General features: G+C 40.4%; 1 protein-coding gene across 11 annotated transcripts in view; it reads left to right on the top strand.

Moving 5' to 3' along the window:
* The window catches only part of tcf12 (transcription factor 12), a 71,449-nt gene that overhangs the window by 27,750 nt on the left and 19,364 nt on the right, over positions 1–24,335 (top strand). For 9 of the 11 annotated variants that reach the window (XM_034576032.1, XM_034576039.1, XM_034576015.1 and 6 more), the window contains exons 6-8: positions 6,824–6,885; positions 9,854–9,986; positions 10,814–10,866. In XM_034576032.1, coding sequence (XP_034431923.1) covers positions 6,824–6,885; positions 9,854–9,986; positions 10,814–10,866 — 248 coding nt within the window. Of the gene's footprint in view, positions 1–6,823; positions 6,886–9,853; positions 9,987–10,813; positions 10,867–19,876; positions 20,651–24,335 lie in introns of those variants that run through there. The other 2 variants (XM_034576075.1, XM_034576084.1) reach the window with 2 other exon arrangements.

Raw genomic sequence — 24,335 nt, 5'->3', positions numbered from 1 at the left:
ATTTTCCCCTTTTCCACCTCCCCCTTTTTCCTTTTTAGCACGTTAGAAAAAATTCAAATAGACCGAGCCATGGCACCTGATTATCCTGGGAGGGGATAAATGTGATCCACATCTCCTCTCGCACACAGAGGAGGATTTTAGGACAAACTGTTGGGCAGCAGCTTCTGATTTCCACTCATATCTTGAGGGCTTAAAAAATGTGTCGTAAAATGAGTGATTTACACCCGATTTCTTAAAGCAATGGAGGTAACCTTTTCTAGCCCCAGTGTTTCTCATTCCTGTTTTCCTCCTTTGATTTCTCTTTCTTTCCTGATCCCGGTCTCTCGCCTTTTAATTGATCTGTTCATTTCACCTAACGGCTAATTACACATCAGGCTGCATGAGCAGATGCATTTATCATCATAGTACGTAATAATCAGTGACATTTCAACAAAGAAAAAAATAAATATGCAAATAAGAACTCATTAACATTTGCTCTTGCTGTTTTGAATAATGTCAGTGCTGACAAGGCTGCACGCAGAAATTGATGTTGAGCTCAGGGCAAAGGGAGGAACGATTCCTCAGTGTTTTGTGGCTCCATCATGTTTCTCTGTCCTGCTGTCGTCCCTGATGCTGGACTGTAGATATTCTTCCCCTCGGTCGCGGAAGACACTGATTTTGTACACTACCTCCCTGCCATGTCCCCTCATCCACACCTGGTAGAAGCATCAGACAGCTTTCACAGGATGAATGTACACAAACTATCTTGAGAAGGACACAAAAGAAGGCATTTTAAAAGCAAAGGGGGGGAGGAGTGCACCTCTGATTTGTCCTTGTCTCTTGTTGCAAGAGGAGTGTCATTAGAAGCCACAGAGCCTGTCTAATTTTAATTTCAAGGCGTCCACGGAGGCCAAAAGTTGATATAAAATTACATAAGGTAGAGCATCACGTTGGCAGTTTATTTATTAATCTGCCGCAGCTCCTGATCATTGTATTCCCCTACTTTAACAATAGAGATTGGAAAATGTAGTGTTTCTTTTTGCCTTGAGTTAGTCCAGCTAACATTCTGACATGAAGAAATGGTCATTAACTTGATAGGAATAATGTTTTGTGGTCAGGTGGCATGGAAGTCATCACATGGTAACATGAGCAAGGACACAGGGACACCATCGGCATACACGCGTGCGGTCTGAGAAACAAAAACAAACTGAGTGAGCCGGTGTGTGATAAGTTCATTTGGTTTCTACAATAACATTTCCCCGTCACGTAGTATGTGTTTGTTTTCATGGTCTTTTCCTCGGGGCACGGAAAATGGACGCGTTTTCTGGTTGGGAAAACAACGAGGCTCTTGGAATGCGTCGGAGAGGCAGTGAAGCACGCTCACTAATTGGCTGTTTTTGTGGCAAGGGTTTTGAATTGATCCCTGGAGACGCTTAGGTCACTACCTTTCACATTATTAGAATAAGGGGCTGAACACGTTGCGTCGTGCTGTGCCTTGCTGCAGCCCTGTGATCAATAAGGATGCACATATCGTGAATGAGGGCCAGTTTGCCTTTTTCTCCAGCACATACTGTTTATTCACTTAATCAGCTCAGCATGGAGGTGACTGACTTTGAACTGGATAAAAAAATTGATTGCAAATTTCAATCTATTAAATATCTGCCAGTTTTTCTAATTATACAAAGTCAAATGTTGAGTATACAAACACTGGCCAATAAAATAAAGTTTTTTTTGTCTTGGCAAGAAATAGGGAAATGCCCTGACCTCATGAAGCATTCATTTTATTTCACATTTTAACTGATGACGAGCCAGACCCATTTATTTTTCAATTTAGTTCAATAATAAAGTTAGCAGGGGAATTACATTGAAAGGTTTTGAAGATATAATTATTAAATTATGTTTTGTGTTTTTAACTATCTTAATATAGTATGCATTAAGTCCACATTAACACTTCAGTGCTGTGGTTGAACGGGGATGATTAGAAGATGACCACTGCACATATCGTCAATCTCAATGTCATTGATCATGTGGTCGACACCACTCATTCTGTGGTTATTGCAGAATTGTGTGTAAATCAGAACAGTTTGAGATCAAACTCACATGTGCACGGTTGCTGGTTTAAACTTGTATAACATTAGAGAACATTAAGGAAAGAGAAGCAATCTTTATTTCAATTAAGTTAAATTCTCTTTGAGCAAAGCACTTAACCAGCATCTTGGGTAAGGCAGCAATGTAAAAGCCAGCAGGATAACGTCTGTGTGGGACAGTGGAGTCAATGTATATCAGTGTATTGCAAGAGCACAGCAGGTTTCATCATCAGAAAATAAAAAAATGGAATTAGAGACGCAGAGATTCTCATCCCAACCAACCTGAGCAACCAGGCAAGGAGACTGAGAACCCTGGTACTTAAAAAACTCTGCACTTCCTTAACTGCAATGAGAGGCCTTGCTTGAATAATGAGATATCAGTGTATACTTATAAACTGGGCTGTATGACAAATTGACAAACCACTTTTAATAAGTCACATGACAACAGCCTGGAGTATGAAAAGAAACAGTCAAAGACTAATATCATGGGGCAAGAAGACTCTCTGGCTAAACCACAGTTGAAATGAGTTGAAACACAGAGTGCTATATTTAGCAGAGACTGGGCACAGATGACACCGTTCGTACTACAAAGCATGATGGTAGTACAGCCAGGCTGCGAGGAGCCAAACACTTTGGCAGATAAGGGCAAATTATTAAGATTATCCTGCCTCACTGAGGCAAACATTTTACAGTGGCACAATCATCTATGTTTATGTTGTATGTTGATAATTTATGTATGTTCAGACATGTTAAACTTTCAGCTGAAGCAACACTGGAGTGACTTGTGTAAAATCTAGACAATGATTTCATGAGAGTTGTCCACAGAGGCTTCGATGACTTCATTTATTGATGTCTATCAGGACGTGAAGAGGATTTCAACAAATAAGATTAAAAGTGTTTGAGAAACCAATGACCTCTAAGGCAGATAATGAATTTTTCTTCTTGTCAATCATTGTACTGTACATCTCGTTAGTAGGTATTAGTGACACACACAACACACAACCCTTCCCAATGTAGTTCCCGCTCAGAACAAATGGGCATACTGAAGAAATAATAATAACAGTGTTAGTGGCTGTTGTAGTGGGGCTGTGATCACGCAGAGCTGCTCAGAGGAGGGAAAACAAAGCATCACAAAAAGAAACAGGCCTGGTACTCATGTGAAATTGATGAGTAGTGCCTCTGTTAGTTCCTCCTTTCCTCTTTGAAGTAAAGGTGTTTTGATTTATAAACTAGTGTTTCAAACTTAACTGAACTTATTTCAGGGGACTTAAAAAAAGAAAACTGCTTGTGTTGAGTTGAGTTTTTTTCCTGCAACTAAAATATTCCAGTGACCTGTTTTCTTTAAAATCAGTTACAGTATTTGTGTGTGTGACAGGGGATCGTGTCAGTGCCTGTTCAGGATATATTTTATTCAGCTAATTTAGGCTCCTGGCTGTAGAACTGGCCAACCCAGCAATATGTTCCACATGATATATCACTTTGTTCTACTTTACCTCATCATCATGAATATGTGTTCTCCTGGAATCTGAATAGTAAGCCATCCACATGGTTCCAAACTGTAAATTTTACATCTGTAAATCTTTCGTAACCAGGAGCTACTCTCTGCTTGTTGCGAGGCTTAAGAGGCTACAATGGGATTTAAACCGTGTCTCTGTGCACAATGGCATAAAGGATTGACTTCAAAAGTGATGATCAGCATTTGTCAATATACAGTGTGAATAACCGATGGACATTTGAACCTTTGACCCCGGGGGTGGGGGCTTCTGTGTTTATTTAATATCTATTTTTTATACTACTGAGGAAGATGGAGGAGAGCATAGTTCCTAATCAAGGCGTCCAGCTAATGTATCACCACTGGAGCACCTTTAAGGGCAGAGAGGATGAGATGAAGTGGTTGGAGCTGCTGTATCTTTAGCAGCACAGTGTGAATGAACTCAGAGACCTGTTCATCCATGACCTCTGTACATGTTAATCCCCAACGCTGCCATGTGGCCTGTCCCCTGAGCTCTGTACTGCATCCTTCTCTTGCTGGCTGATTCAGGTCATGGGAGGTGGAGTAAGGTCTGAATGGGGGAGGGAGGGAGGGAGGGAGGGACGGCCTGCCATGCCCAGTGGTCCCACAGATGTAGCTGGCTACTTCCTGGATGCAAATGTTGTCTAGGACTGTGGTCCCCCTTTCAGACACCCCCTCACCACGCCTTACAGTACTTGCTTCTGAGGATTCTCAGTCATCCAGGTCATGGTATCTTCAGGGGAAGATACCATGTAAAAATGTATTGTTCAAATGTAAAGAGGCAAGTGGACTTGCTGTGTCTCTTGAAGACATTTCACCTCTCATCCAAGAAGAAGACTCAGTTCTACGTGATGTCCCTCTGATAACCAATGAAATTACAAGTGTTACAGTTTTTAAACTCCATTCACTGAGCCTCGTCTGAAACTGAATCCCCCCCCCCCTCCCGTTCCCGAGGAGGCCCACCTCCCACTTTGAAAACCACTGGTTTAAGATGATGCCAAAGAATCTGCTCATTTCAAACCAGAGTTATCCCACAGTAACTGCCCGCATAAACACTCAGAGGAGCTGTGAGGCTGCATCTGTGTGTCATGGTGTGGACTGAGACGTTGTTTTCACAAACATATCTGTGTGTCCCGGTGGAGCCTGAAACTCAAGCAATGAGCATTAATTATTCACATCAGACGCAGTGTGTTTGACAAAACACATGCTGCCACTAAATATTTAACTTTAGCACTTGACCGCACCTTTCACTCAGAGGACTTTTCTTGGGGGAATGAAAATGAATTTCACTAAACCACCTTTAGATATTAGACGGAAAATATAGAAATTAAAATTCCCTGTCTTCTTGATCATCCCGCCGTGATGCTGAACGTCGGTGGTAGTCGACAACTTAATCCTATTTCCTTTTGTAAGAGCGACGGCTCAGAACGGTATCACATTATTGTTAGATGAGAAGCAGCTTTGCCAGTTAAACCATCTTGCGTGATGTTCTCAGCTTCTTTTAGTCCCCGGAGAGAGTCGGCACAGATGCAGAACAACTGTCTCCTGCAGGAACGCTCAGATAAGCACAAGTGGATTCTCTTAGATGTGCCTCTGTTCACCTGCGCTCGTGAAAGCAACGCACAGATCAGTCATCATTGTGTTACAAAAGATCCCGGCTATGCAAGTTTTTAACTCACAAAAAAATATTTACCTTTCCCCAGAGTAAACAGAATTTAGTTCCAAAGCTTGTGTCTGTGCTTGTAATATTTGGAGGTCTGACAAAAATAATGTACGATGCCGTTAAAGTTATTCATCATTCTCCCCGTGGAGCTCTCATTTGTTTGTTTGTTTGTTTTTCCAGGGGAGTAAAAGCGCTGAGTCTGGATATTGTGATGTGTATGATTCATGCGTGCTAGAGGTTTTATTTTTCCCCTGAAGGGTGCTCGGTGGCTTTTTCTTTGAGAGTTGCACACTGGATGTGACAAAGACAAAAAGACTCTGACAATTATCACTCTGTCAGTAATTAATTCACTGAAAACAAACTTTGCATCGTAAAAACTCTGTGGCACACGCACCATTTAAGTCATCAAACTATAGGAACCATTCTGCTACAACTTATACAACTGAAGGTCTGTCTGGTCTAAACTACTGTGTGTCTGTCAAATAGTTCATATAGTTTATATTTTATAGACTATATATAGTTCATTATAACAGAACCTGAGGGTGTCACATTTCTATGAAATGTATTGATGGAAGTCTGAGTTCATTTGGTATGACTGTTTTAAAAGCTAATGTAGCAAGGGCAGCGAAATACAGTATATCAATAATGTATTTTTGTATAGGTATAATTACTTGGTGAGTGAGAGTCCAAATACAGTACATTTATATCCAATAATGTCAATGAAGTCAGTGGATTCCTCCGTCCACTGATCTTTCCCCTTTATCCCTCTTTGCTTCCAGTCTGCACCAGATTATATCAAAAGTATAATCAAACAAACATAACTGTGCTGTTTACATTTTGCCAATTCTAAGATTTGCCATTGTTATATTTTATTACTGTACTGCAAAAACACTCCTGTCCTTGTCCCTGAGTAGAAATCATTATTTTTTCCAATACATTCTCTCTCTCATACACGCACACACACGCGCACGCATTCATGCAAGCACACACACACACACACACACGCACGCATTCATGCAAGCACACACACACACACACAATCACACACACGTAATATTTGCAATATGTGCAGATATTTGTGCGTTGCGTATGTTGCGTATGTTATTACATATTATGTCATCATACTACAGTATTTAGAATTGTTTACTTGTTCCCTGATGACATAAATATGAGTCACATCATATCCTTTTACAATACTTGTCTCCACTTTTCAAGCTTTCAGTTTTTCTTGAAATGTCCCTGTTTAGACATCAACATAGTAGCAGACCTGGTGTTAAAGATTAGCGTTTACATGTTTGTGGAAACTATACTCCTTGAACTTTCATTGACTGCTTGGAATTGCAGCGATTCACAGCTTTCGTGGCCCCAATGTAGCTGTTCAATACTCTGTAATGTGGCTGTGTCTGTTCTTGAAAGCCTCCATGTGAAGTTACCCTCACTGCACAACGTTAAAAAATAACTGAATCCTAATTTGTGTGAACTAAATCAACACAGTCAGGATACCAAATGTATTCTATTGTCTGGTAATAATCAATATGTGTGCCCGTTTGTAATGGAAAATGTCCTGTATGTGTTTTACAGGTAAATCAGAGAGGGCTTCATTTCTTGGCTTTGGGAGGGAACCTGGAGCATCTGGCTCCCAGGTGAGTTTCTTAGGTTTTATTATTGTTCCTGTTTGCTCCAATGGTTTTATCAAATGATGGCTATATACAGGATATGATATCATACAACCTCCACTGAACAAACATTGTTCTCTTAAAAACAAGTCAAACAAAATCTTTGAAACAATAGAGTAGCTATAACATCTGTACATTTAGGTACAGTGAGATGGGGATCCCCCCCCCCCCTCCACATTAATCTTTTGTTCCTGATAGCTAGAAGGAAAAACATTAGTTTATCTTTGATATTTGATTCTTGGTTCTGAAAGATTTATTTCAGGTTTGACCAACTTAAAAATGTGGCAAAAATTACACCCTGTCCTCTTCCATTGGTTTTATAAAGGGAACCTTACTATTGTTTAATCTAGACTGGATTAATGTAAATCCCTCTTTTCCTGTCTAAATAAAAGCTCCCATCACTATAATTACCACAAACACAGCAGTCAGGCTTTAACCAGGATCGAGAGATGAGACTCTTTAACTTCAGGGTTAACGTTTTTCTTTGTTTTACCGCAACATTTTTCTTTGCATGTTTGACTCAGATCCTCAAATGAAAGGTATCTTCAGAAAAATTAAAAAAACTAATTTTAAGAAAATTAATTTTTGCAATTCGGTGTGAGACAAACTTGGTCTTCACTAACAAGACTCTGCATAATCATGCTAAAGAGACAGAAAATTTAAGAAACACATTTTGTGCAGAGTCTGTACAGATCACGCCTGCAGCTGCTGAAATCTGAGAATAAAGATTTTCTCTGGTCAAAGAACAGAAACAGGATGACTTTCTAAACTTCAACTCAAAAACTGCAAAGAATTCAGGAACATCAATAAAACATTATAAAAATAAATAACAACAACCGTTACGTTACACAACACATTTTGAATCCCACTATTGATTCATATCCTGCTTTTCTGCCCGATATATAACGGTGCAGTCAGTGTGTGTCAATTGGTTAAGCCTCATAGTTTAATAAGGCAATTAATCTTACGATCCACTTGCCATCTGGCAGGTTGCCATGTGTAGCCAACCACTGCACATCATGACACACAAATAACCCAATGTGTCATGTGATTTCTGAGTCCACAAGAAGAGCAGCGCTAGGTTATAAGTCAGATGTTCTCATTCCCTCAGTTCTGCCTGTCAGTGCTCAGACGCTTTCACTTGAGCTGCAAATCATTTTTGTTTCAGATGTGAATTTCTGGATTTTTGTGTCACAAACTCTCCGACTACACTCTGCATATTACATGAACAATTTTACAATCTTGAGATGTTAAGATGTTAAACTAGTTTTATCAATAAAAAATTATTCAATCTGCAGGAATTAGATTTTCTGATTCTTGCATGACATACTTCAGAATCAAGTGCAACCACCTTCATTAATTCATTATTGGCTAATAAAACTAATTCACATGTGTTCTCAGTCTACGTCAGAGACAGTCTGTCAAATTTTCATGACACCTTGGTGGTTCCTGTCTGAACAGCTTATATAAAAAAACAGATGCTGTGCTGCTGCAGGGCTTCATTTTTGATTACAAAGATTACATTTGTATTACGTTGACTCTGACCCAGAGAAATCATAAAAAAAAAATTGCTATAGTGTATTTAGATTTTATGTGCACACTCACTGAGCCCTTTATTAGAGACTAATTGTTCACAAAACAGCCTCAACTCTTCGTGGTGTGGATTCCACAAGGTTCTGGTCCATGTTGACTTCACTGCAGTTTCGTGCTGCCGGTCTCTCATTACCACATCCCAGACGTGTTGTATTGGATTCAGATCTCGTGATTGGGGAGGCGGCTAATGTTCACTGAGCTTGTCATGTTCTAGAAACCAGTTTGAGCGACAAATTTTGCTTTGTGACATAGAGTATTATCTTGTTGGAAGTATAGAAGAAAGTAACGTGTGGCCAAAAGAGAATGCATATGGTCAGCAAGTCTGCCCCACACCGTTACACCACGACCAGCCTGGACTGTTGACACAAGGCAGGTTGAATCCATGGATTCACCATCTGCAGCCTCAGCAGAAATCCAGGTTCACCAGACCAGGCTGCATTTTTCCAGTCTTAAACTGTCCGGGGTCCTGAGCCTGTGTCCACTGCAGCTTGAGACTTTCTATTCTTGGCTGACAGACGTAGAATCTGACATGTTCTTCTTCCGTTGTAGCTCCTCTGCCTCGAGGTTCAATGTGTTGTGCTTTCTGAGATGCTTTTCTGCTCATCATAAAAATAATGGTTAGAAGTCACTTTAGTTTCTCTGTTTGGTCCTTCTCCTCTGAGCTCTCTCATCAAAAAGTTTCCATCTGCCCACTGACAGCTCACTGGCCGCTTTTTGTTTCAACAAAAAAATACTCAACGATGTCATGTCAAAGTCATTCTGAAGTTTGACGTGAACGTCGACTGAAGATCAAACATCTACTGTAAAGGTCTGTAAGGTCACTGTGTCAATCCTGAGGTTTTAAAAGGGCATGTTAGGGGAGTTTCTGAGCCAACTACTACACATCCCTCACATGATCCCTGCTCTCTGGGTCTGCAGCCGATTACTCTAATTAGACCAAGCTCTTAATTGGCCGCTTAACCCAGTTGGTTGGGGTTGGAGAGGTCAAATAGATATTGGTGATGTAAGGACATGGTAAACTCTCAAAGGTTGGCAAAGATGATGCCGAATTTACATGCATGTAACATATCACATTTGTACATTAATAACAATATTTTTTGGTTTCATTTTCATGTAGTGTTTTATAAGGACATTAGGATATTTGTTATTTACAGAAAGTACACTGCTTTTATGATTTTCAGGATTTTGCAATATTCAGGAAACAAATGTTCTGACATACCAGCTTAATGTTGCCAGCTGGCGATAAAAGTTTTATTTTCTTACCACAGTCAAGTGAACAAAAAACAAGATTATTTATTTTTCTTTTAGTTTAAAGCAGCTGTGTGTGTGTTTTCTCCTGCAGTCTTCTCTAAGGTCGGACGTTGGGTTGGCGAGTCCTAGTGCAGTCGCTCCATCGGGGAAGTCAGCTGCTCCGTTCTACTCCTTCACTGGGGCCAATCCCAGAAGACGTTCTCTACAAGACCCACCACCCATTGGTCAGTTCCTTTCCTTTCCAATGAAAGTGTTGACAACAAATGTCTTAGAAATAATTGTCTAGTTTAAAAATGTTTCTGCAGTGTCTCTAGGAATGAGTGTAAACTTTTAGGTGTTTAGAAAATGTTATCTTATGTAACATAGCACTCATTGTGCTCCTTAACCCATTGTTTCATATTGGGAATGCAAAATTTGGGATTCGGTTTTTAATTTAAATATAAATTAAAATTTTTAAACATAATTCAAAAGTCAATTTAAATCAAAAATAAAAAGCAGAAGGAGTAGAAATAGTAAGAAGAAGATAAAAATAAAAGTATGTCGCTCTTGAAGACACCGTATTTAGATTACATGAGTAAATCTGCTAAAATAGTAGGTAATTGTAAATATAATTTTGACTGGTGTGCTTTCTAGACAGGATTAAAATCACTGACCAGAGCCAAGCCCACCCCACCTGCCTTAGAGAAATAAATCCAGTCTGAATGGGACCTAAGGCTCCAAAAATAATGAAAATTTGAATCATCAAAAAAATCCTCCTGCCAGCTTGTGTATCAACCTCTTACATTGTCTTCGGTGCTGAGCTCTTTTCGTTTAAAATGAATTAAAAATTAAATTAAAATGAATTAAATAAGACAAGTTGAAATGTAACATTTTTGTAAAAGCAAACACTTCTGGTAAGATGCAGTTGTTTGTGTGGGGGAGTCATAATGTATTCACCAAGTTTTTTCTTGCCGTGTTGTGGGGGAAACAGAATTAGGGCTTGTTTAGGGCACATTGACAGTCGCTTCCTTTTCGCCTGTGAATGAGTGGATGTGCTTTCATCTCTCCACAGATCCTCTACAAACAAAAAAGGTTCGCAAGGTCCCTCCTGGCCTGCCTTCATCTGTGAGTGGAAGATCATCTACCTCTCATATAAATAGATTTCACAGTGAGCTTACTTAAGCAGACACACACACACATCTTTGCTCCTCACACTCACCCCCTCTCGCACAAAGATCGCTCTTGACATCACTAACCACTCCTCTTGGATGGGAATTCAGTTGTGTTGTTTTTCTTGGGTCTTTGAACAAAGTGACACCAGTGATGCTTGTTGATTTAAAATTCTTTCATGTTTCTTGTAAACATGCTTGTAGTTATATCATTGTATGTAACAGTGTCTGTGAGGTACATCGTAGTGTACAGTTCTGTAGTTTGTGTGTGTGTACACGTGCATGAATGAGCGCGTGCGTGCGTACACATGTGTACCTCGAGGTGATTGATTTTCAGTGCTGCGCTGTCACAGTCTAGCCTCCTCTCAGCCTCTCCTGGGAGAAAGAGAGGCTGTCAGAGCGGATCCCCAGCTCTGCTCTTTTGATGTTTAATTAGTCATTACGTAGCCGAACAGGAGGACAGACAGAGATTAATAGCACAGAATATCTGAAATTTCAATTGGTAATGATCCCGGTGGAGCAGAAACCATTAGGATGCAGGAAAGTGTGGAGCTCAGCTTGCATTTGCTTAGACAGGGGGTGTCGGAGTTCATTAATATGCATAAATCACTAAGTCAGATGTTCATTGTTAAAACCATGGCGGATTGGCAAAGGCTTTATGAAGCCTTGGCTTAAATTCCTCAAACTAGTACCAGACAATGATATATTTTTTTCCTTTTTAATGAAAAGCAACTGGTTTACCAAAATCCCACCCTTTTGTTTCCTTAAACAATGAAAAGGTTTATCTGTCTCTTTTTTGTGGTGGGGGAGTCTGAGACTGGATTTGCCTTCTAGAGCTTTGATAATCGTCACCTCTGCTGCTGTTTCTCTGAAATCAAATATGGAACAGGCCGGGGAACATAAAAGGCTGGCATGTGTTTTGTTTCTGGATTTGTATTTGAAAAGAAGTTTGTCAGAGCATGAGGGAGACAAGCAGTCCCTGGCAGCAGCAGCAGGAACGTGCGCTGCCTTCCTCTTAAGTAAGTGATATATTTGAGGTCTTGTCAGGCGGAGGGAGGGGGGCACGGAATGGCTGCTTCGCGGGTTACATCTCTTTGTTGTGTAAATGGACGCTGGGCTTTTATTTGTCAGTACTTAACACATGGGCGCAGGTGCGGTTCTGTGACTCATAAGAGTACAATCAAGCGGTACAATGCTAGATGGGGAAAAACAGTGACAGAGCATGGGATAAAATACAGCTTCTTCTTGTCACTCAGTACTTCTCAGAAGATAAAGCCTGCGGCTTGGGGGAATTATCCCAGTTAGTCTTTGATCCCATTTGAAAGAATGACGATGGCAGCGTTGAATAAAGGGCTGTAGGTCTCTTATAACCTGCCGACAGAGGAAGGAAAACATGAACCCAGTTTTTTTGATAGGTGCTATACGTGGAAAATGTTGAGTGGGAGTTTGTCTGGCAGCTTTTAGGAGGTTCGAGGATAGTGGTATTAGGCTAATGGGAGTCAGAGGTGAGGTACCCATGCCTGAACTATTAAATGGTGTTAAGGGCTACTTGAAACGTGTGTTGTGACAGTTGTAGAGGGTGATCACTGTATGTCCGAGGATGGTTATCAGGCCAGACCCATGTTTGTGTTGCTCTCAGCGAGGGTGGTGTTGAGATGTGTCGGGGCGAAGGCGCACCTGGAGCCAGAGCCACTTTCCCGGAGGCAGCTGTGTGAAGAGCCTGCAGCGTACCTGTAAAGCTTGAATGCAGCTGCAGATGCCACTGAAAGCTTTTGCTTGTGTAAGCAAGCACGAGAGCCTCACCAGAGACCTGAATAGCTGCTTGATTTGGAGGAAAAAAAAAAACTCAACACAGTGCTTCCTATCATTATGTCTACTGCTGGGAATTTTCATATTTATTTATTTCATTTTCAAATCCCTTTTTTCCTGCAGCTTGTATTCTCCACGCTCAGGTTAAAAATAAATGTAGGAGTTTTAAATCAGATGGGCGCCGCAAGTTGCAAGTCCAATGATGTGATGCGATGTGTGTGTGTGTACACGACATGATGGAGCTGAATCAAAATATTTACGGGAGCACATCCTCTGTGCATTTAGGTCTTGACACTGCAGTGCACCAGGATGTGAAGGCTATCTAGACGGGCCAGCTGGTGATTGCAAACATTTAAATGTTTATAAGGCTTTTTCATCTCATATACAGACGCCCTCCTCCCTCAGCCACACACATACTCTCCTCTGTGCTCTGCTGGATGTGTGCTCGCAGACATGGGATACTGCAGATGTGGTTGTAATTGTGTGATGCATACACCTAAAAAATCAGTGTTTCAGGCTTGCCAAATGCAGGGGTAGGACGTTGAAATTCTTTAAAGCAATCATGCATCAAAGCTTTTATCCATTTATTTCCCTTACAATACAAACCTTGGCTACACTTGTCTGCCTGCATTACTTGACTGTATGAACTCTGTACTGGGAGTGAAGGACAGAGCATGTTGCCATTGGTCAGACAGGACGAGATGCTGAGGGATGCTGATGGGCAGCTGTGTGGGCACCTGTTCGGCAGGAGGACTGAAGATAGAGGGAGGCGGTGGTGGGAGGTTGTTGCTCGTGGTGGAAAGTTGAATCTTGTAGGATATTTATGGCAAGCTGCAAGGGCATTGTGTGTGTGTGTGTGTGTGTGTGTGTGTGTGTGTGTGTGTGTGTGTGTGTGTGTGTGTGTGTGTGTGTGTGTGTGTGTGTGTGTGTGTGTGTGTGTGTGTGTGTGTGTGTGTGTGTGTCTGTGTTTGTGTGTGTGTCAGTTTGTGTATATAGTGTTTTTTTTTGCCCCCCGTCTACGAACCCCTTGTCAGAGGCGCAGCGGCTTGATGTGACACTTCCTCCCTGGCTCTGGAGACGGTGACTTCAGGAGGAGAGAGGGAAAGTGGTGGGCTGAGACTCAGCTCCCCTCAGGGACTTGTGCAAGCGAGAACCCTGTGTGTGGATGACAAAAAAGATTGACATTTGATTTTGACAGATCACTCACACACCCTTGTTTCTGAGAGATTTTTACTGCGTGAGCTGTAAGAAGGGAAGTGGGCTCGAGGCTTTGAATCTGAAGACCCAGAGATGTTCCTTGCGGCGCTGTCTGGTGCATGACATTCAGAAGATATATCTTCTCTCACTATCTCTGTGTGTGTCTCTCTCTCCATCTGTCTTTAACAGCTCAAAGACAAGAGATCATAGTATTGTACTACAGCAGCAACCTAATGTTCCTGGTGCTAAGAGAGCAGCTCCTTTTTGTTTCTTCTTTTTGAGCAATGGCCGTGAGAACTCGCAGTAAAAAGGACCTGATGAACAGACTGCGACTGAAATGCATCAATGCAGCCTAATGTAAACAGCCAGGATCGCCAATGGCCTTGGGTCTCTGGGCTAAATGACATTTTAGGACTACCCAGCTGAATGTAAAATAAAATGCAATTTTAATAGTTTGTAAAAATGCAATTAGCTTTTACACTGATGGGGTTAAATGATATTAATAAATATACGAATATTTTCCATTACATCCTGAATTATTTACAGTGCTCAGTCCCGAGACAGAGCACTGTTCCCCCAGTCCACTGTTATTATTTCTTGGTGCGGCCAATCCAAACACAAGCATAATGAACTAAAACAGGCCACGGGAGGTGAATAACAAGGCCAAACTGTGATCTGCATGCCAGCAGAGTGATTGTTAACTGTTTTTGTACTTTTGAAAACTACAATTAATCATGTGATAAGATTATTTTAAGTGTTTGATATAATCAGAAGTGATACATGTATCAGTGCTTATCATATTCTTATTGAAGTGGAATTTCTGTATGTCCAAAAATGACTACAACTGTTACAGCATAATAGGGCAAACGTTTAACTATAGAGCAAATGGCAATAACCAGCGAATAGTACAAATATCAGAATCAAATTTAGTTTACTAACCATAATTTTAATGTTTTAAGATCAGTAACTTGATTCCAATTATTCTTTTTTTAATTGTAAGCCTTTCCCAGAATTATATTTTCTTGATGTCCACAAGTTTATTTGCTTTTAAAACATTAATCACAACTGCCTCATTTGATTGAAATAAACAGAAAATATACAAATCAGTAAAATAACATTTGAAAATTGAGAATAAGAACAATTGTATATTTGACATTTAGACATCTTATATGTCTGCCAATGTTAATGGCTGAGGAACTTGATATTAACATTGGAACAAATACTGTACGTGATATGTAAGGGTTGCTCATACTGACAAACCCACTGATGATGAAAAACCGTCTCTGCAGCTCTCAGCTGCTGCCTTTAAATGTTTGTTTCATTCCTGTGTTGTTTTTAAAATATAGGTCTCATCCATATAAAAGCAGCTAAATCAAGCAAACAAGCTCAGACAAACCCAGTATATGCTGCCCAGCTCAAATTGGTGCCGACAGTCAAGTGAATGTTTCAGTGAATGTTTTATCTGCTGTCATCAAGTGGAGACTTCAGTGGGATGCCCATGTGCAGCTGAAAAGATTTTGATGTTGTTTTAGGTGGAAGATATGTATCCAAAATATACTGTTCTGTGTGGGTTAGTTTTTCAGTAGAAGCATGACAGAATGGGACTAATGTGTATTAGTATTCCCAGATGTCAGGGTTGTTGGTTCTGGCCGTGTGTGTTATTTGCAGGTGATAAAATTGTTCAGCTCTTTGAGCTGCCAGGGAAGAACAGTTTAGACTGTGCCCTGACCCCAGCTCCCCAGAGAAGGCCCCATCAGATGGCTGATTAGATAGACACCCGTGGTTTGACATGGATGATGCTGAACAGTCGCTGCCACCCCTGGGTTCCTGGGCTTGGTGTTTATCTTTGTTTAGTTTGCTGAAATTTACCACTGACGTTAGAGGCTGCAGATAATGGAGCAGGCAGACAAACCGGAGACCTGACCTCTTTCATGTGGAAGGAGAGCGAGGAGTTAAAACGAGTATAAAAATAATGCACAGATTAAAGTCATTACTCACATTCTGGCCTGTTGTAAATTATTCACGTTGGGCTTTGCGTGAGTGTACAACATTAATGTAAAACCTGATTTCAGATCGTTGGCAGGCTCAGGAACACACGGCCTGTCAGCAATAACTAAGGTAGAGTGTTTGTTATTTAGACACTGTAAGCCAGACTGCTCTGACCAGGAAAACATATCACTGAACCACATGAAGCTCATGTCCTGGCTGAGGGTCTTAAATGCAGGACTCAGCTGTAGGTCAGAGGTTATGTTTAATATGTTGCGTGCATGTGTGTGTTTTTTTTCCATCAAGATCCATTAATTCTCTGGAAAATTGGAGAAAATTTCAACAACAAAAAAACCCCTCTATTTCACAATCTCAAAGAAATTGAAAAAATTCCTGAATCCGCCCCCTGATCTGGACCCACACCAAAATGTTACAGTTTTTTTTGTTTGCCTTTGTCCCATCCTTCCACCAAGTTACAAGGAAATCCTTTCTGTAGTTTTTGCGTAATCCCTCTAACAAACAAAACAAAAATAATCCAACGAACAAACAGACAGGGACAGAAACAACCTCCTTGGTAAGGTAATCATATTATTTTCAAAACGGTGATATTGTGCCGTCATATGTTCTTTTCTTGAATCAACCCGGTCGTCACTTTCCTTTATCTCTCGCCTTTATTTCTTCACATCTCTTTTCAACTTCTTATTTTCATTGTCACGTTTATTCTAAGTGTGAAACAATACAAATCTGTTTGTGTGAAACTGAGAATGTAAACAAAGCGAGCTGTGTGTCAGGAAGAACAATATTTTTAGATTTCAGGACTTTTAGTTTTCCTCGTGAACCGTTTAGAGCAGATGTCCAACAAATGTGATGTGTTTAATTTTTTTGTTTTATTTCTGTGAGCTTGGAGGATGGATGTAATTAGTAGAGTACATTAATTTACAGCCGTCAGACACACTTTTGTAATAGCTGTTGTTTGAAGACTGCTGTGCCCATTATGGTGTCTATAGCCTTTTGCAGGCTTGAAGGCATGAGTGTAAACGCTTGCATGCAACATGCACATGAGTAAAATGATGATGAGCAGGAATGGTAACGTTTTGCTGCCAAATGATATACTGTTATAAGTAGGAAATGATTTAAATGAGACATTGTCCAAAGCATGAACTTTTTCTTTATATATTCAAACAACAATGTTTAAAACAAGCTATGGCAATTTTTGTGACAAATATAATTTTAGGAAATCACAGCAACACCACATTTCAGTGCTTATCAGTGGCAGCATAACAGAACTAAAGGTAACTCCTGGAGTTATAGATTAAACAGATATCAGCAGCTAAAGGTGTAAATCAACCGGTTTTATGGGTCAATTTTATAAATTAATTTGGATTCATTTAATTCTGCAAATATATGGTCAAATTTTAATCGACCACTTTATTCAAATTTTCTACTACTCTAAAAAGGTATTTACTTGTTAAATAATGTTTTTTATAAATTTTTTTATTTTGAGACTTTGATGTGCACAATTTTTTATATCCAGTATAATGACAGAGGACAGGATAATCTGCAAGTGATGGCATTATTTACTTCTGCTTCATTTAATTTAAATACGAAAAAATGCAAATCAGTTAAATAAGATTCATTAAGTGAGAATGAGAAGAGTTTTATTACTGACATCAGAGGATTTTTACTCCTACCAATGTTAATATTTTTTTTGCACTAAATTAAAAATAATGTTTCCACAGCTTAAACCATCGTTCATCCTTAAAAATTAAACACATTCACATGGCAAACTGCAGTGTCTCTTGTTATATGACATTTAAAGATAAAAATGCTAAATAAACAAATGAATGGTCACAACAGAACCAGATACAATGGATAAAGTGCATGTAAATTGTTTACATTCATTTGTTAAAATAAATCAGTTTGAAACATTTTTTCCTCCTTTTAAAAATAATTGTAAGCCTATTATTAAGCTTATCATTTAAGTTCAAACATTGGCACAACATCCAAGTATCTGCTGTTCTCTGCTTAATGTCTTTATTCTGTGGGTGGCCGAGCTAATTGGCTGGGCCGGCCCGATGAGAGCTGAGGAATTCTCACGGAGAGCAAAGACACTGTTTGGTTTGACGGCCGCGGTCGACAGTTTCTAAATCTGAAGTAGGAGGCAGTCAATCAAGTTCGTGAGGTTTCTTCACTTACTCTTTCTGAGTGGATCCGAACAAGCTCAACGATCTCTTTGTGTGCACTATATGAGGAAGTCTTTATAAAACTTTGTGACAGCTGTGGGTAAATACGTTTCATCAGTATGAACAGAAAAAAAGAAAGAAAAGCACTTTGTCCGTTTGGATCGTTGTACTCATGTTGATCACCTTAGATACAGAAAGATAGAGAAAGAACTTTAACACGGATTAACACAAATTAATTCTCTGTAAGACGCTTATAAAACTGCTATTAACTGATGACACCAAATGACTTATTGCAAATCCCCTTGTCTCTTATATCATATTCGCTTAGAGACACAAATTTAGAATTTGTGCAGTTGTAAAACACGGATTGAAGATTTATTTGTGGATTATGAGGAGCTGATTATTGTGTTACACTAACGGACATTAACAAGTAAAGAGGAGGAGAAACAGGAAAAGCAATAACAGGATTTCATAGCATTGAATTAAAACAAGAACCCTGATAAGCCTGAAATCCAAAACATGAACAATACAGAGTATACATTTACTCTGGATACAGAGTACAACCTGTATTGAGCTGTATATATACTGATATAAATATATACTGATATATACTAATTGATATTTATTATTAAACTATAAATGATTTACCATCATACTTTTAAACCCGGTCAATATGACCATTTAACTGAGAGTAAATTACATTAAATGTTGTGTTAATAAGGTCCTAAACTTAACACTGAACCTTGCAGTGTGTTGAAATCAATACATTGATGAAACAGTCTAGCGTTTGAGACCCCCCCCCCCCCCCCCCCCCCCCCCCTCGCTGGCAGCCCTTCCCCTAATTAGAAGCAGAGCAGGAAACAATCTTCCTGTCTGATGACATCATCTCTAAATCCGTGAGTGAGACAGGGGTGACCTCAGCCCCATGGATTTGCTCTGCATTTCTTGACACCCAAACAAAATCCAACAAAAGCACCTTGTGACGACTCGATTATCTTTAGAGACGGTGGTGTGAACAGGTGGGTGGCGCCCAACTTTAATGTACCAACACTGACTGTTTTTTCCATAACATCGGGTCATCCATTCACAGGGTTTCATTACGTAAAACCCCTGCACATCTATTAAAAGTATTCAAAGAAATAGGCCATGATGTGTGTGAGCACGAGTTCCCAAATTATTGCCAATTTCTGCCTGCTTTCATGTGTTTTTTCCCTCGCAACACTGTTGCTGCGTGTCTGGACTTGTTTTAAAGCCCCTTCAAACGCTTCTATCATGACCATTTCCCTCAGAGCATCATCTTGAAACGGTGCCAGATATAAAGCGGTAACAGCATGTCGAGCCAGTGTTTTTGGATGAGTTTTAAAGAGTCCCGGAGAAGAAAGGGGGGATAAATAATAACAGCACTGAAAGGAAAAGCGTAATAAGGGCCTAGTTTTCTTAGGGAAGTGGGAGCTTTCATCTTTCTATAACAATGATGTTCTCAATGAGTCCACAGGCCTGTGTTTAGTCCAGGAAGCTATGAGTGGTCGACATGAAAGGCTCCAGTCGGACTGTACAGACCGGCCTCTCGCTGGAATATGCTATCTGGCCTCCCCTTTCTTCTCCTCTCCTTTGCTCTCCCCTCCTCCTCCTCCTCCCACATGATAAAGGTAATGGGGAGCTGTGTGGCGTGCAGTGACAGTAAACTATAGTAAAATGGTTGTCTATGATTTTGCCCCCCCCCGTCTCTGGATTCCGTCTTTCCTGAGCCGCTCTCTTTCTCTCACTAATGACTCCTAATTGGTGTGTGAGCTGTATGTGGGAACAGGTAAAATGTGTTGCCAGATGGTTGTGCTGTTTTTCTTGTTGTTGTTGTTGTTGTTTCTTTTTTGTCTTTCCCAAAAGCCATATTTCCCCACGCCGGCCTGCCTGTAGACATGTTAAATCATCACAAAAACAAAAAGATTAGACGCTCTGGATTAAAAGGTTGAAGAGAACAGGCTCACTGTGCTCACTTATGCATTCATTTGGCCGTCTTTGAATCACACATATTAATGAAATCCTGCTTAGAATGAAATTATTTTAGTTCCAGTTTGTTGGGGTTCCCATGCAGAAAATCTGCATGGGTTTTTTTTGCCCGGAATTAAACATTTTTTTTCTCTCTCTCTGTCTAAATCCGCTCACACATTTGTTTTCCGTCCCACCCACTTGCCTTTATCTTTTTCATACCCACCTCCCCTCCCTTCCCCCTCGTCCTTTTCCTCTGTGCCTCAGCACTTAGAGGCTTAAGAGAGGGATGTACCACGCGAGCCACTCCCTTCTGACAGCCTCCCCTTCCCACAGTGTGGAATGGTAGACTCCTGCTTTGCATAAGTTTCCTCTGAGTGGGTTGTGTGTGTGTGTGGAGGCCAGTACTGAAAGAATTATTACTCCCTTTTGAACGATTTGGATGTATGTCTAGAGAGGAAGCCAGTGTGCTGCTGTAGTGTTACCTCTATTGCTTATAAATAAGCTATAATGTATTGCGCCTACCCTGTCCCTGGAATGGGCAGTAACTCTTTAATGTATTACTACAACGGGAAATCGGTGAGTAGTCTCTTTGGGAATGTGTGTGTTTTGGACTGAGGAGATCTGGAAGGAGTGAATGAGTGTGTGTGTGTGAGAGAGAGAGAGTGTGACTGTTGGTGTCAGTCTGCTTGTCCATCTGACTGTCCTTATTCTATCTATTTAAAATGAAAGCACTGTGTTCCCTATGTCTGTGCGTGTGTGTGTGTGTGCGTGTGTGTGCGTGTGTGTGTGTGTGTCAGAGTCAGAGTGTGGATGCATGTACCCAAGGCTCCTCTTACGGCTTTTCCATTACATCAGTTAAAGCTGCAGTTCCAGTCTCTTTACTGTGTTATAAACTTATTTAAGCATGCTTCTATATTCTTTTTTGTACCCCGGCTAAACAAGTAAACACTCTGGGCTACACTTAAAAAGAAGTTATGCCATTTAGAAAAAAAAAAAAAAGTTCTCTCACACTCAGAATCAAACGGTGCGGAATAAGAAAGTTTTTTGCAGCCTTGAATTTATTTTCACTGGCTGGTTGCTTCAGCTCCGAGACTGGGTTGAAATAATAACAAGTGGGAGTCTGGGAATGATTAAGGGAAAGAGGCAGCCTGTTGAGGTTAGACTTTCCTGTTTGCAGATTGAGCTCCAAGCACCAATGTTGCTCTTATTCCAGCTGTTTTTAATCATTTTGGCATTCTTGACGCCACAGGGAGCCTAATGTGATTTCTGTACTTCTCTGTAATGACCTCTTTGATTTTTGTCACTCTGAAAACATTTTCTGTGTGAGCATGTTTATTTTCTGGCTAAATACATGCATCTTTTCCTGTAAATCTGTGCATGCGTGTTTCTCCTGCACTTGCACTTGAAGGCGCTGCGGTGACACTGTTGTTTTGAGTAGAGTTACTGGTCGAGCTTGTGCTGCAGAAAGTTTTGAGAAGGTGATCAGTCTGGGTTTTTTTTAAAGTTTTTGAAAAAAACAATTCTGTGGGATGATGAATCCGCTCAAGGACATAGTCTCACAATAGTGAGATAAGCTCTCTCGTGCATTTCAGTAATCCTTAAGTAATGATCCTGTCATAAGCAAATTACACTGGCACATTTCCACCTGTCATTGCATGTGCTGTTTCGGCTATTACATAAAGGGCATATGCAACTAACGGAACAATAAAGAGGTTAGGTTTTTAACGATGTTCTATTGAAAAGGTCATCTTACTCAAGCTTGTGTTTCAACTTTCCTTATAAGCCATTACAGCATTTCCTCTTTGTTCGCTGTGCACAAAAGACAACTTTGATCTTTTTCATAAGTATTAACAGGCTTGTGTTACAGTTGGTGATGGGGAGAAAATTGATAGCATGTGGAGCGAATAGGCAAAATTTATGATCAAAAGCACTTGTTAAATAACTGGCATCAATTTTTTTTTTTGTTTCCCTGCAAGGGGAAAAGAAATATGGCACTCATTCTTTGCATGAACTTGATCCACATTAATTTGTTGTAAGGCAGAGTTGCACAGCAAACTCACCATCTGGAGCACTGGGAGAATTCACAGTGGGCCGTTGGCTTGTGAGCTGGTGGCACAGAACCAATACGGATGGAGAAATTCACTGATCTTTCTTACGTTGCCTATTAGTGAAAAATAATAAAAATGAAGCGAGAGACCTGCAGCGCCGTCGCCGCCGCCGCCACAACAAGTGGAATGTCATCAGATTTTATTTTAAATAATAAAAACACAAGAGACACAACATGTGTTCATTTAGATGTGACACTCCTGCTTTTGTTGTTATTGTTTTCGCAGGGCAACAGGTTATATCATGCTTACATTAACAGAAGCTAATCCCTACATCTCCCTCATGTTCACATATGTTGCACATTCGTTCAAGCATGAGCGCTTGACTACATGTGCAACACAGTCAGGTGTGGGGTGAGGGGGTGTCTGTGTGTTGAACTATCATAGTGTCTATACCGTACGTATAAGACACATATGTTGTGAGGAGTTCATGAGGTTGCATCGATGCCAAAACCACATTTTTGTGGCTCTAGCGACTGGAAGGTATTCTGCTGTGTTGTTACTCTATTTTTAGAGAAGCAGACTCCCAGAAGGCTGCTCTTCTGTCACTATGTGCACTTGGATGAAAGATTTTCCTACAAGGAGAAAAGCAAATATATTAAATTACTTGTTTTTCTTACATAACAACTAAAGTCATGCATACATTTACATATTGATGCAGATACAACATTATATGCTTTGGCCTAAATGTTGTGGGGTGTGTCACTGGTATTTATGGAAGATTGCAGATAGTTAGATTTCTTATCTATTTTCTTCTGTTACATTTAAAATTGTATTTACCTGGGATTATTTGTTGTGTAATCTTATTATTTGCATAATAAAACAAGGTGTCATGTGTCTTTTTTGCAAACTAAACCACAGAAGTGTGTTAGACTTAGACTTGAAACAAAATGCCCCAGAGATATGGTTCGATTCCAAGTAATGACATACAGCTCAGAAACAGGACAGCCCATTAAGGGTGCGTTTGAACTTCTCTCTTTGAGCTTCTTGGCTAATAGCCCGATTTTTTTTTTTTACCCAAGTTTGTATTTTTTTTTTATATTTCCCTTCCCTTCCTGTTATTACCCTCAGTACTGGCTGACAGATTGTGTTTTGACATGTGATAGTTTGATTGGCGTGGCACAAACTTCAAAGGCGGGGGTACCGCAAGGCTGTGAGACACGGTGTGACAAGGTGTGCAGGATATAGTCTCAGTGAGGTCTGGTGAAGTCAGGATACAGGATTGAGCCAATAACTCAATACAGTGTCTTTTATTTGAAGCAAGGTTTTATGACCAAAATATAAAGTTATGTCCTTCTTACTGTCTAATTAGATTTCAATATTTTTATTGTCGTATATTTTATGGCAGTGCAATCATTACCAGTAGTGAAATGTTGTATCTCAGAGCCAACTCAAGTTTACAAAGTAGTACCATAAATATAGTATAGTCGGCAGAAAAATGTTAGGGTGGCAGTAATTAGTTTTAAAAAGCTATATGTCCATTGCTGAGGAGGAATGTAATCTGCAAATATATATTTTCTCTTCACAGATGTAGCTTTGATGCATCAGAAAAGTTAAATTGAAGCTTCCTGAATATTACATTGGTGCAGATTTTTAGTTGTATATTTGTTTTTCCTTTATAAACCATGCCCGCTGCAGCTCAAACAGATTATAGGTCTGTGTTGCTGTGCTGAACCGTGTGAGTGACGGCTTTTAATTAATGGTCTTGTAAAAGGAAACCCAGGCGGGCCCTCTCCTCCATAGGCTGGCGGAATGAGGCACCCAGTGTTTGAGATGGTTTATTAATGTCTTGACTGGTTAGCCCAGGGTAAAAAGGACAATTAGCATTATCCGCTGCCATATGCTGCCCATTGAGCGTCTGACAGAGGCGGAAGACAAAAGCCTGGGCTCCCGTGTGTGAGGCTAACCTGAGATCTCCATGGATCTCCTATCAACCCTGGTCACATGTGTAAGCCAGAGGACCCAGGAGAGCTCCACCTCTCCCAGAGCACTTTAATTACACACCCAGACAACAACACACTGGAGTCCTGCTCACTCAGCAGAGCCAACAGCCCCGAGTCCCCCTTAAGCTGCGTTCCACACAGATATAATGAGCGAGTGATTGGACTGAATTTATAAACCTTGGTTGTGATGCCTTTTTCCCACCAGCGCTGTGT

The sequence above is a fragment of the Hippoglossus hippoglossus genome, chromosome 3 (assembly GCF_009819705.1).
Source record: "Hippoglossus hippoglossus isolate fHipHip1 chromosome 3, fHipHip1.pri, whole genome shotgun sequence".
In the NCBI taxonomy this organism is placed as follows: Eukaryota; Metazoa; Chordata; class Actinopteri; order Pleuronectiformes; family Pleuronectidae; genus Hippoglossus; species Hippoglossus hippoglossus.
Note: the sequence above shows the minus strand (reverse complement) of the source record. Positions and strands in the feature narration are given on the sequence as shown.